Source organism: Prionailurus bengalensis, chromosome B2 (assembly GCF_016509475.1).
Source record: "Prionailurus bengalensis isolate Pbe53 chromosome B2, Fcat_Pben_1.1_paternal_pri, whole genome shotgun sequence".
NCBI classification, from domain to species: domain Eukaryota; kingdom Metazoa; phylum Chordata; class Mammalia; order Carnivora; family Felidae; genus Prionailurus; species Prionailurus bengalensis.
In genome coordinates, this window is record NC_057349.1 from 136,071,039 (window position 1) to 136,085,507 (window position 14,469).

Genomic DNA, 14,469 nt, shown 5'->3' on the forward strand with positions numbered 1-14,469 from the left:
CTGTCCCAAAAATAAATAAACGTTGAAAAAAAAAATTAAAAAAAAAAAAAAAACTTCTGCTACTATAAAGCAAAAAGGGAAGCGTGACAGGGAGGCATAAGAACATTTTTAATTGTCTAATTTTATTTTTCGTGTCTCCCTGTCTCCACTGAACGATGGCCTCTACTTGATCCCCACTGGCTCTGAATCCTACTCATAGTTTCTTCTCACCTTTGTTCATTCATTCGTGTGCAGCAGGTACCGTGACAGGTAGTGGGCACCCAAAGATGAGTAAGACACGGTCTGTGGGAGATGACGCACAAGTCCCGTTAAGACACTGCATGCAGGGATGGACGTGGGCCCTGTGAAGGAGCAAACCAGAGGGCTGGAAGGGGCAGCCCCCTCTCCCTGGGAGGATCGCGGCAAGCTTCTGGAGCATCCGAGCTGAGGCTTGGGCAGTGAAGGAGAGAAGAGAGCGGGGAGAGAGGAGCCTTCCAGATGTTCCCGTCTGGAGGAGGGGCGGAGATGACAAACATCGGCTGTGCGGGCTGTGTGGGAAGCTCGATAGTAGGATATGAGCACACAATTGCAGGCAGAATAAAGGTGGACGGAGGTGTGAGCTTGAGGCTCGGGGTGGCCTGGGCTCTGTGACAAGGAACTTGGATGTTTTCCTTTAGGCACCGGAGATCTGACGAAGGTGGGACGAGCGTGGCGTCTACATTGTGAAGTTTAAGGAGGCGATGGTGTTTGAAGGGAACTTAAGCTCGCGGCTTCCTAGGGGGATTAAATTATTATAAATGAACCGTGCTGTTATATTTGTGACCAAGGGTCTTAAAACTTTGCAATCCTGCTGCTCGCCTTTTTTTTTTTTTAATGTTTATTTACTTACGAGAGAGAGCGCAAGCAGGGGAGGGGCAGAGAGAGGGGGAGACACAGCATCTGAACCCGCTCCCTTTCATTTGTCTTAGAGACGTACGCAAGTCATCCGGTGCCCAGTGTATGTCCAGCCGTGTCGGTCTCTCAGACAGACTTGGCCCCCGTCCTCGTGGAGCTCAGTCTCCTCATAGGGGAGCTACGAGTGGAAATGGGCGTCCAGTTGGAAAGACCCAGAGACCGCTGGATCAAACACTGCACGCAATGATCTACCTCCAGCTGTAGGGCAACATTAAGCAGTTTTTCAGATATCACAGCATTGTAACAAAAACACGCGCACGAAACTCTGTCCCTTGCATCCCTGCTCCTCGTAACCGATCACACCGGAGAACAGGTCACGTTGGGTGAGGTAACGGACTTCTGTAGTCGTCGTGGATCATTTCCCTTCGTCTTGACAGGATGATTTCTGCTCTTGCTTTCTCCTTTACCTGTGAACCCCTTCACTCCCCTCTCCCTCTCCTTCCCCCACCCCCAGCTCCTTATTTCTCTGCCTGGAGAAATCCTCTTGTCCCCGAAAGCCTGATTCCATGGACACCATTTTCCAAACCCGCCACACAACTTCCATCCTTCCCCATGCATCGGGCCCCCCTTCTCTCCTGTCCAATAGTGGGGAGTCTCTCCACCCAGGTCCCTGGAGGGCTGGACCAGGGTTGGGGGACCCTATTCCTGGGCCACTACCCGGAGCATAATGCCTGGACATAGCAGGAATCCGACAAATGCTTAAGAATTGAATATGACTTCTAGCAAGTGGGAGAATTGGGCTCTTGGTGATAATGAAGCAGACCATTTTTGTGAGCCCCCACCGTGCCCCGAAAAGCAGTCACTGAGTACTTTGCATTGCCATCTCACTTGATCCCCCCAACAGGTCAAATGAAGACATTGAGACTCCAGTCGGTTAACTCACTGACCAGCGTTCATTTTTTGACGGTCACTGTGTAATTGACAGCTCATATGCACAGTTGGGAGGGATTCTGGATACGGTCTGTCTGGTCCAACAGTAGTATGGTCATCTTTCCCCTCCTGGGAGCCCACTCTGTCATGACCTCTGACAAAATGAACTGAACATCCCTCTTCTGGAGTCCTCTGTGCCACTCCCATGCTACCATCACCCCTGGTTTCACCCGGGACACCACTGAGATTGGGGCCGTTACTGTCTGCGACCTCCCCTGTTTAGACCCCCACCAATCAGATCACTAGAATTGCCCCGAACAGTGTGTAAAGAGGAATGCCTTTCACTTCTTTAACTTGTTCTGGTACATTGCTTATTCAAAGAAAACACAATAAGGGAAAAACTGACTTTCTAGCTACGTTCACTCCAAATTGAATATTTTTAAAGAAATATTTTTCAATTTGTCAAAAGCATATCAACAGTCATAAAAATTTTTTATGTCGTCTGGCACCGTGCTCTCAACCCTTGGGAATTTCTTCCAAGAATATAATGTGGAAGAGGTTAAATCTCATATGCACAGATATTTTCCATCATTATTTATATTGGAAGCAACCCACATGTCTAATAACAGGGGGAACAGTTTTGTAAATCTTCATACATCACCTAACAAAATTAAAAGCTGCCACGTAGGGTCATAAATTCTGAACGTTTGTAGTACTGTGAGAAACGTCTGAACATTTTAAAGGAGCAAACTACAAAAGTCTCCCTATTCTATAAAATCTATACAGGAATATGAAGCACTTAAAGGAAGCCACAACGAATTAGAACGATGGGTTGCTGTCTTTAGCATTTGAAATTCTATGTGACGCGTCACGATTTTTTTTCCTTGATTCTTGTTAAAACGTGTGCGTTTAGTGAATGCTCGAGACAGAGATCTTCAGTGATGCACATTTCAAATGGTGTGATTGTATCTTGGTAAGTATGTTTTCCTGCCGGTTCCTATCTCTGCCATAAATGACGGCCTTGACATAATGACTGTCAATATGTCGCGTCTAATTCATACATTGATATTATTCTTTTCCTAGTGTGTGCTTCTCAAATCTTCATGGGCATTCATCTCACCTGGGGATCTTGGTAAAATGCTTATCGTGATTCACTAGGTGTGGGATTCTGTGTGTCTGATAAGCCCCTGGTGGTGCGGGTGCCCTTGCCCGTCGCACAGCTGTCCTTTGCGTGTGGAAACGATGCTGTGTGCCGTTGACCGCTCGGCAGTCAGGAATATCACCTGGGAAGGCAGTGTCAGGCACTCTCCCAGCCACCTCCGCGGTAACTTTTCTAGCAATTTGGGGGCCGAGGGGTGTCCCCTGGGGTTATGGACTAAAGATGCTATTTTATCAAGCCTGATGATTCATCTTCTTAACCGACTCTGCTAACTTGAATTTCATCAAGCAACACAAATGACACAACAAACATGAAACAATGGTGGCACTAAATAAGGGATTCTATGCGTGTTATAAAAAGTAAGAAAGGGGGACGCCTGGGTGACTCAGCTGGTTAAGCGTCCGATTTGGACTCAGGTCATGATCTCATGGTTTGTGGGTTTCAGCCCTGCGTCGGGCTCTGTGCTGACGGGTCAGAGCCTAGAGCCGTCTTTGGACTCTGCTGTTTCCCTCTCTCTCTCTCTCTGCCCCTCCCACACTCATACTCTGCCCCTCTCTCAAAAATAAACATTAAAAAATATTTTTGTGTTAAAAAGCAAGAAAGGATCTTCTAATGCTAATCATGCTAGCAATGTCCCTTGATACAATCTGGAACCCGATTAAAAAGCTGGCAATCCCATCTGTGGTCAGAAACACGTTGCCGTGAGTGTGCATAGTGGAAAAAGACTTTTGGCCCTGGCGGTGAATCCTTAAGGCACCGCGGTATAAAGCTGAGTAGAGAGCCGTCTCTTTAGAGAAGGTAGGGAAGGGGGGAACGTCTTCTGTGACAATGGGAAAATCAGCCTACCGCTGCGTATGAACAAGAAATAATGCCGCTGGACGTGTCGGGGTTTAAACCGTCCTTTGAGCCTGAGTCACGGCCAACAATTGCTGAAAACTAAAACCTGCTCTTGTTGTGAGACAATGATAGCAAGTCTCCACCTTGATTCTCCACAGTAACTGAAGCCGGCTTTGGTGCTGATATTGGAATGGAGAAATTTTTCAACATCAAGTGTCGAGCGTCCGGCTTGGTGCCCAACGTGGTGGTGTTGGTGGCCACCGTGCGGGCTCTGAAGATGCACGGAGGCGGCCCGAGCGTAAGTCCCCAACTTCCTTTCGTAGTGAAACGCATTCCAGAACGAAGATGAGGCTGACTCTCGCGTCTGAAACCTTCAAACCTGCTTCCTAACCGCCGTTTCCTTAAACGGCAAATCACCGTTATGGGGCCCTGATCGTTTCGTAAGTTCAAGTAAAGGATGATGCTCCCAAAGACGTTGCTGAGCCGTAGTTTGGGAAGGAGCATAATGTAACCGCTTTTTGGTCCTAAGATTTATATCTGAAACTCAGGTCAACATTTTATAACCCCGGGGTGTAATGAGACGATACAGGCTCTTGTTCTGAGCAGGGAACATAAGGATGAGGAAGAATTGCTTTTGCGGGTGGTTTTTCAGTGTTCGTGCCGATAGTTTTTCGGTTCACTGATGCAGGGTCTCATCAGATTTCATCTGGAACTGTTTTCCTTCTGTTTCTGTTTATTCTGATTTCACTTTACCGCTCTGTTACGGCACTGGATTATTTCTACAAGAGCTTTGTTTGGAAAACACACCCTGTTTCCACATTTTCACAGACTTTTGACATTAACCTATCTTATACGCAGAATTCACACACAAAAGAAAATTTTTTCTGTAGTAAAGACATAATGTTTTTCTTTTTTTCATGTTTAAGTTTGTTTTTTTTTTTCCAAAGGGAGAATAGGAAATGTTATCCTGAGTAATTATCTTTGAAGTATAATAAGTCAGGGTGTCTTCATCGTTTATACTGCGGTTATATCAGACAAAGTACCAAAGCTGATTTCTTCATCGGTAATCCCGCGTATACAGAGGTCACGTAATCATTATTAGGTGGCAAGAGCGAATGACAGGTTTGCCATCGTGAAACGCATCTGTGATGTGCATTGTGTAACCATTTTAGCAAGTCTTTGTCCTAGGAGAGGCTGACGTTATCTATCTGCAGAGAGCCAGATCTGAAGCCTGAGTCTTAGATCCAAACTCCCCTCTCTGTCCACCAGGCAGAGCTGAACATTAACGAAGGGTAAACAGGAATCCCAAATCCACTGGTAACACCAAACACTTACGTAGTCCATTTTAGCCCAAAGCTCCGTCATGAATTCAAATGCGAGATGGGCACGACATGCGTCGTTAAGCAGTAGATCCTAAGGAATTCTCATTTGGCTCAAAACACCATTTATCCCTACAGCGACTCCTTCCCTTTAGATTCTGAATCTGTATGCCAATTTCCATTTTCAAAAAACAACTTCTACCTCCTATAATATACATTTGAAATCCTCCCTCCCTGTTTTGCACCCTGGACATCGCAAAATCGAAGGGCTTTAAGACTGGAAAGGGCTTCAGGATTGTCTAAGTCTGGTTCAGTGTTTGTAAAGATGAAGTTACCGAGGTACCAGGAGGATTCAGTGATTTGCTTGGTATCATCCTTCTAGTTAGGGGACTGATCAGACTCGAGGCCTCTTGAGTTTTAGTCTAGGGTTTTTCCACACTCTCATATCTGTCCTGTAAAAATTGTGTACGCGATGTATCATCCTCTTTTAGTTCATCTTAACGTATGTGCTTGTTTTACAGTGGTGGCATTGTCCTCTCACCTTAGTCTTTTGTACCTCTTCTGCTCCCGTCATGGCTCCATGCCAGTGAGGGTAACAGGGCTCAAGCCTAGTAGGCACAGATCCGGGTGGATGATGATTAAAGAAAAGGCTCGGGAAGCCTGGCGAAGCTTCGTACCCCCTCCTGAGGCTCCAGAAGAGCCTTCTGCATCATGTTGTTTTGTGAACGTCTATATATGCATCTCCCTTCTCAGCTGTGAATCCCTTGAGATTAGGGACTATGTCTTACTAATTTCCGTATCCCTAATGCCTGGCATAATCTGCATCCAGGAAATGTTTTCAACAACTGAACAGTAAATGAGCTTTCGTTTCCTTAATCCTATACTCTCTATTATCCATGTCAGTGTCTTTCCTTCTCATTTGAAACAACTCTGTGGTAATGTTTTTGAGCCATTATAATTTCTACTTCCTTTGGAAGTATCATTATACAAATAACCATGGCGGCCTCTTATGTTTATTCAGCTTGGGTTTTTTTCCATAATTTGTGCAGTGGAAAATCCTGTGACCCTCGAACTTGCCCATTTTAGCCCCAATTATTTAAAATTCATATCCTGTCTTCCAAAGTGCTGACCGTTCCGATGCAACTCACTGTATAGTATTTTTAGTATAATGTTTTTATACTTACGGACCTAGATATCCCTTTGCAATGAATTCTTTAAACATATTGTATTAAGAAGTAATACAATGTGTATTTACATAAAGAGAGATTGATTATAAGGAACTGGCTCACACATCTATGGAGGCTGGCAGGTTCGAAATCTACATGGTGGTTCAACAGGCTGCAGACTCAGGAGGGCCGGTGTCGCAGGTCCAGACGTATTCGGAAGGCGGTCTGCTGGAGAATTTTTCTACCACGGAATCTTTTTGCTCTATTAGGGCCTTCAGCTGATGGGATACAGCCTACCCACATGGCACGGCACCTTGTTGGGGGTTCGGGGGAATCTGCTTTACTCAGAGTCTAAAACACCCCACAGGAACACTCGGGATAATGTTCGACCAAGTATCTGAACACCCTGTGCCTCAAGCTGATGCCTGAAATGAACCAACACGCCCGTTGCTACTGATTTTCATATACAGTGCAATCAGCAGATCTAATTTCCCTTTTTTTTTTTTTAATATGAATAACCAGTTGGCCTAGTACTGTTTATTTAAACAGTCCCTCCTTTGTTATCACTCAAGCCTACTTTGTGATAAATTGGTTCTCCATACAGGTGTAGGTCTTTTTCTGGGATGTCTCCTCCGTTCTGCTGGTCCATTGACCTATAATTGTGCCTGTGCTGCACAGACAGCCATTGTGGCAAACTCCTCCAGGTTGCTCTATCTCTTCGTGCATACCTGGCCTGGGATCGGTCCTTTTCACTTCCAGATGTATTTTAGAATTAGCTCATAAAGTTGCATCAAGAATCTTTTTAGGATTTTCATTAGAATAGCATCAATTATATCAGGAGATTAGCGATATCTGACAAGTTCCCATCCAAGCTAATTCTATTGGTTTAGGTCTTTTTAAGTGTCTTTTCATAACAATTTACAGTTTATTCCACAGAGGGCTTCTCTTTCTGTGCATTTGTTACTGCGTACTTTATATTTTCGTTTAACACACCCCCTCCCAGATTCTTTTATATTGCTTTTACATCCAGTGCCCTTTCTAAATCCTCTTTTTTTAAAAGTAAGGTACAATGGACATATAACCGTATATTCATCATAGGCGTAAAACAGAACGATTGGACGTGTGCCTGCGTCACAAAAGGATCACAAGTCTAGTTAACGGCTGTCGCCATGCACAGGTACGAAAAGTTTCTTGCACAGAGGGCTTTTAAGCTCCAGCCACTTTCAAGCATGCAATACGGTATTCTTAACCGTGGTCACCATGCTGTCCAGCCGTCTCTGTGACTTTAAAATTGTCTTACTAGTTGGCCTTGGTTACCTGTAGATGCTTTAGAGTTCTGTGTGGGCACGCATAACTGAAAATAATGACAGTTCTGTTTCTTCCTTTCTAATCTTTATCCTTTTTTTCTTATCACACTAAGCAGGTCTTTGTGGTTGCAACGCAGTATTAAATAGGAGTGGCATCCTTATTCCTCATCTGAAATAGAACACGTTTAATACGTCATCATTAACTGTGATTTTTCTATAGATTGGTAGTATATTATTCTTATCAAACTAAGGAAATTGACTTCTGTTCCTAGTTTGCCAAGTTTTTATTCTAAAGAAATGTTCAATAATTCTCTCCGCCCTTTGAGGTGATACGGCTTTCCTCTTTGATCTACTGATATGACAAATTATATTGCTTCACTTTCAAAGATGAAGTGAACCTACTTTCCTAGAATAAATCTAACTTGGGAATATATTATCTTTTTCACGAACAACTGAATTTTGCGTATCGGTTTCCCAATATTTTAAGTAGGATCTTTGCGTCCATATTTTTGAGTGAGATGTCAGCCATGTAAACTAAATTGAGTAGGATTCCTTCTGTTTTATGTACTCTATAAGGGATCCTATAACATTAGAATAATCTGTTTATACAAAGATGGCAAGAATTCACCGGTAACAATGTACAGGCTTGTGGCTTATCGGTGAGGGGTAGATTTTTAACTACAGATTTAATTTTTTAAATGACTACACCATCTTAGACTTCTCTTAAGGGAGTTCTAGTAAACATTATACGTGTGTGAATTCCCCTCTGTTTTCAAGTGTGTTGGTATAAAGTTGGTCATGGTATATTATTAATTCTGTCTCCAGCTGTGTAGTTATAACTGTGTAGTTATATTTTCATTCCTTTTTTTTTTAAAAAAAAGTCTTACCAGAGTGCCATCAATTTTGTTAGTCTTTTGTTAATCCTCTGTACTTTTTTTTTTTTAATTTTTCTTCAATGTTTATTTTTGAGAGAGAGAAAGAGAGAGAGAGAGAGAGAGAGAGTGTGTGTGTGTGTGTGTGTGTGTGTGTGTGTGTATGAGTGGGGGAGAGAGAGAGAGAGGGAAACACAGAATCTGAGGCAAACTCCAGGCTCTGAGCTGACAGCACAGAGCCCGACGCAGGGCTGAAACCCACAGTCCGTGAGATCGTGACCTGAGCCAAAGTTGGGCGCTTAACTGACTTAGCCACCCCGGCGCTCCTATCCTCTCTACTTTTTGACACGTGTGTACATCCCATTCTTCCTGTGCTTAATAATTGATTCCACAGAACTTTTTATGTCTGGAGGCTCAACAATACTTCACATTCTTTTTTTTTAATCTAGCATTTTAGTTGTTCCCATTGAAAGATTCCCTCCGTGTTTTATTCCGTGCTACTGCTGGAAAACCCATCTGAAAATCCTTTATTAGGTCCCCACACACCAACAGAAAACAATCTGTCACAGAGGTAACTTGTTTTCAAAGGACTTTTTTTTTTTTTTAATTTTTTTTTTCAACGTTTTTTTTTATTTATTTTTGGGACAGAGAGAGACAGAGCATGAACGGGGGAGGGGCAGAGAGAGAGGGAGACACAGAATCGGAAACAGGCTGCAGGCTCCGAGCCATCAGCCCAGAGCCTGACGCGGGGCTCGAACTCACAGACCGCGAGATCGTGACCTGGCTGAAGTCGGACGCTTAACCGACTGCGCCACCCAGGCGCCCCTCAAAGGACTTTTAATATTCTCAAGGCGTCTTCCATGAGAGGGGAGTAAGTCATCCGCCCTCAGTGAATCCAAATACGTTCTAGAAGCAGGCTCTAGGCAGAAACAATGTGGAAAGGTACTAAATTGGGTTTTCAGAACCCTGTTGTATTCAAGTCCCTGTTCTATCTCTTGCTTACTATGTAATCTTGGGCAAGACACCTTGTCTTCTCTTAACTTCAGTTTCCTCGTCTTTAACCTGCCCTGGCCACCCTATATGTTGTCGTGAGAAACTAGGCCAAAAGAAAAAAAAAAAGAGAGAGAGAGAGAGAGAGAGAAGTGATGGCAATCACTTCAACATTATTTAGAATTTGTTGGGAAAGATGGTACACTTTGTATAAGTCAGGTTTCACTCAAATTATAAGTTCCGTTTTATGCTAGGATAAGGGACACCAGTAAGAAAGTTCTCGCTATTGGCTCAAATTAGAATCAGCTGAGAGGCACCTGTGTGGCTCAGTCGGTTAAGCATCTGACTCTTTATTTGAGCTCAGGTCACGATCTCGCGGTCCGGGAGTTCGAGCCCCGAGTCGGGCTCTGGGCTGATGGCTCGGAGCCTGGAGCCTGTTTCCGATTCTGTGTCTCCCTCCCTCTCTGCCCCTCCCCCGCTCACGCTCTGTCTCTCTCTGTCCCAAAAATAAATAAAAAACGTTGGAAAAAAAAATTAAAAAAAAAAAAAAAAAAGAATCAGCTAAGGACTTTTTTTTTTTTTTAATTTTTTTTTTCAATGTTTATTTATTTTTGGGACAGAGAGAGACAGAGCATGAACGGGAGAGGGACAGAGAGAGAGGGAGACACAGAATCAGAAACAGGCTCCAGGCTCCGAGCCATCAGCCCAGAGCCCGACGCGGGGCTCGAACTCCCGGACCGCGAGATCGTGACCTGGCTGAAGTCGGACGCTTAACCGACTGCGCCACCCAGGCGCCCCAGGACTTTTTATTTTTATTTATTTACTTTTAATATGTTTTTCTTTATTGAGAGAGAGAATGAGTGGGGGAGGGGCAGAGAGCAAGGAAGAGAAAATCCCAAGTGGGGGGTGGGGCTCAATCTGACTCATAAGACCGTGACCTGAGCCAAAATCAGGAGTCGGACGCTTAACCAACTGAGCCACCCAAGCACCCCCAGCTGAGGAATTTTTAAATATTACTGATTCTGGGTCCCACTCCCAGATACCCTGGTTTGATTAGCGTGGTTGAAGCCCAAGTATCAGTGTGCTTTTAAATGCACCTTTCCAAAAAAAGGACCATGATTCGTTTCTCTTTTGAATCTCTACCAGAGTAAGCTTTTTTTTTTTTTTTAAACAAAAAAAGGGACAGTATAAAGTGGTCAGATTCCCGTGACAATAAATAAACTTTCCTCACTTCAGTGTTTAGTGCAATGCCAATTAACGGCCTCTTATGTAAAAGAAGATAAGAAAAACAAGCCCACGGATTTGTAAATACAATGGCAAGTTGTTCGTTTCCAAGCCACTTACCCTTTTTAAATACGCTCAAGGTTTTTCAATATATTTGGGCTTTTCAAATGTGCCCGGCCTGCTGGGCACCGTTGAGTAAAAGGCATTTGCTCTAACCTAAGAATTCCCTGCTGCTTTAACCATACCCTTTTGGATATATTTGGATTCAGCGGAAGTGGGTACAGGAGACGGCAAAGAAGTAGGCTTTCTGGTCTACCCGGTGGTAACCGTGTGCCCAGGATTGAGGTGGGTGCTGTGTGCAGGCCAGAGGGATGGTGGGAGAAGGGAGGTCCTTAAGCCCCTACGGAAACCAGTGCTGCAATCCAGTATGTCTCATTCAGATGCATTTTCCATAAAGCTACTAGAAATTCAACCTATGCGGCTACTCTTAAATGCAACAAGTATCAACACTAAGCATTTCAGTGGATTTTTTCTCAATTTTTGCCTTTTCTTGTCTCAGGTAACTGCTGGTGTCCCGCTTAAGAAAGAATATACAGAGGAGGTAAGAGCAGGTGTTTTGAAGGCTTATGTGAAGAACCATTCAAACCCATGGGCCAGCAGCTGAATCTCAATCAGTGAATGAGCCCTCCTCCACCAGTGGCCTCTTGGAAAACTGCTTTTCTAATAATCCGGGAGAAAATGGGTGGGGGCCAGGGATAAAATCCGTTGAGTTAACTCTTCATTCTTAAGGTGTGATGGATGCAGGCTTCACGTATGCACGGTTCCCTACCCTCTGGGCAGCCATCATAGCCAGAGCTCAGTCTCCAGCACAGAAACAAATCTGAAGCTTATACCCATGTATTCTTTCGGCGTGGAAAAAACTGACTTGTGGAGCGTATGCATTTGGTTTTATCACTCGCTTGAGTTACTTGACTCTTGGGTAAATTAGACTTTGATTCACTGGCAACAGTACCTCTTAGCTCCTACAGGTGGCACCAGGGATTCGAGCCGGCAACGGCCAGACAGCACTCCTCACCCTCCCGGGGCCTTGTGCCCTCTTGTCTACCAACCTGCAGAGTATGAATGCATTGCTTTTGCCCTGGCCACCAGTCAGCAGAAGAAATAGCCGCCCGGCTCCAGACCCAGATACGCCATTGGGCCCAGAATGACTTCAGAAATTATTGTGGAAATGAGCCTCCTCTTTCTGTAGCCACCTTTTCTTGGGGGAGAAGCTGTTTTATGGTCTTATTTAATAGCTCCTAGGACAGTCAAGGGAGCAAGATGGGAGCGCAACCTGCCAGAGTGGACTCTCGCCAGTTTGGTTTGGCAGCTTTGGTGGGAGGCGTACATGGGGGTCTGGTCTTCTTCCAGAACATCCAGCTGGTGGCAGACGGCTGCTGTAACCTTCAGAAGCAGATTCAGATTGCTCAGCTCTTTGGGGTCCCCGTTGTCGTGGCTTTGAATGTCTTCAAGTAAGTGAAGTCCCCCCTGCTTTAAACGTGCTCGTCTTGCGGGCCACCCTGTGAACTCTGTTTGTGTCTTGAGGGGTGTTTGTGGTCTTTCTCTGCTTTGTCAAGAACTATCTAGAAATACTCTGCTCCTTCTGTTTGGTGGGCTTGGTTTGGGTTGGTTTCATTTTAACAGAAGTTTCTCAAATGTTTATAGGAAATGAAATCTATATAGTGAGTTAACATTTCCTTGGCTTCTTCTTTTCTTTTTTTTTTTTTTTTTAAATTCCACCCGGCATTTCTGTCCGAAAGACCGTGGATGATCAAAGGGTTACGTTATGGAATTTTCTCAATAAAACCCTTAACAACTTGAAATATTTGAGTCCTGTTAGAGAGGTTTCTTTTTTTTTTCCCCCAGCGCTTTTCTTTAAGTCTGATTTATTTAAACACAACGTAACCACTTTTGATGTTTAAAATATATTCAGTGTTAGAGAGCAAAGTTCTGTATAAACGGTTAGTCTTTCTTTAAAAACATCCCTAAATGAATACAGATGCAAAACCACAAACGTTTTCATCACCAGGACCGACACCCGCGCGGAGATTGACTTGGTGTGTGAGCTGGCGAAGCGGGCCGGCGCCTTTGATGCGGTCCCCTGCTATCACTGGTCGGTCGGCGGGAAAGGGTCGGTAGACCTGGCTCGGGCTGTGAGAGAAGCTGCAGGTCAAGGAAGCCGGTTCCGATTCCTCTACGACCTCCAGGTAAGCTCGGCGAAGGTGCCGCCTCTGGCACCTCCACTGTGGGTCAGGCTGGTGCTTTGGGCAACAGGGTTCGACACCGAACACGCTCAGGGCCGGCTCTCCTGAGCAACTTTTTTTTTTTTTAATCTTTATTTTTGAGAGAGAGAGAGAGAGAGAGAGACTGGAAGAGGGGCAGAGAGAGAGGGAGACACAGAATCCGAAGCAGGCTCCAGGCTCTGAGCTGTCAGCACAGAGCCCGCCGCAGAATTCGAACTCACGGACCGCGAGATCATGACCTGAGCCGAAGTCGGATGCTTAACCGGCTGAGCCACCCAGGCGCCCCTCTCCTGAGCAACTTCTGAAGGCTTGTGACATCGTGTATTTTCCTCATCCATTTCTGCGATCGCTCTCGTCCCTCATTGTGGTTTCCTGGAGCCACGTGTGTGCTGGCAGATGAAAATATTTAGTTGTTGGATAACGCACGTAACATTTACTATCTCTTAGCCTGTTGGCGTGTACCGTTCAGTAGTGTTGAGTACACGCACATTGCTGTGCAAACACCATGGGCTCTTTTCATCCTGCAGCACGTAAACTCTGCACCCATTAAACCCCAGCTCCCCATTGCCCCTCTACCCCTGCTAACCACCCTCCTGCTTTCTGTCTCTGGGTCTGACCGGTCTGCATACCTTTCATCTGAAACCATCCAGGTCTTGTCTTTTTCGTGACGGGCTTATTCACCGTCTCCGTCCTTTCAAGCTTCTGGAGGGACTGCCACAGACTGGGTGGCTGATGAACAACGCAAGTTTATTGCTGGGACGTCCAAGATCAAGGCTCGGGCCGGTGTCCGGTGAGGGCCAGCTTCCTGTGTCATACACGGCCGTCTTCTCCCCGTATCCTCACGTGGTGGAAGAGAAGTGGGATCTCTCTGGAGTCTGTTTTATGAGGGCTCCAGTCTCGTGACCTCATTGCCCCCAAAACCCCGCTTCCTCATTCCATCGACATAGTCAACCCCAGTGTCCCCGTGTCCTAACGCTTATCACGTTGGGGATTAGACTTCATATGAATGGTGGGGGGTGGGGAGGATGCAGACACTTGGTTGGTATCGTTTGCTCAGAACAACGTCAGGACTCATCCACGTTCCCACACCCGTCACATGTCAGGATTTCCTTCCTCCCATCGCATGTTGTACGTGTCGCATTTAGTCCATTCATTCGTCTGTCGGTGGCCATTTTCTCCAGGTGCCCTTCTTAGCTCTTATAAACCATGCTGCTATGAATATGTGTATAAAAATAATCTCCTTAAGACTCTGCTTTCGATGCTTTGGGGTATACACCCAGCGGTGGAGTTGCCGCATTGTCTCATGTATTTTTCAGCAGCTGGATAATTAGCCTTCAGCCAGAAAATCTGAACTTCCTGGGATCTCACTCTTCTCAGTTCATCTCGGCACCCACCTGCACATCCCTGTCCTGGACGCTGTGGCTTCGGCTCCGGCTATTGATCTGTCCTGGTTGGTAGCCCAGGGTTGCCAGAGTGCTCAGCCTTTATGCTGGATGCTTCTCCCCCCATT

At 45.3% G+C, this 14,469-nt stretch overlaps 1 protein-coding gene across 1 annotated transcript in view; it reads left to right on the forward strand.

The window, feature by feature from the left end:
* Positions 1 to 14,469, forward strand: part of MTHFD1L (methylenetetrahydrofolate dehydrogenase (NADP+ dependent) 1 like) — a 187,606-nt gene that overhangs the window by 105,480 nt on the left and 67,657 nt on the right. The window contains 4 exon segments of the mRNA XM_043592612.1: positions 3,958 to 4,097; positions 11,237 to 11,278; positions 12,088 to 12,188; positions 12,746 to 12,923. Of these exon segments, the coding sequence (XP_043448547.1) occupies positions 3,958 to 4,097; positions 11,237 to 11,278; positions 12,088 to 12,188; positions 12,746 to 12,923 (461 nt within the window).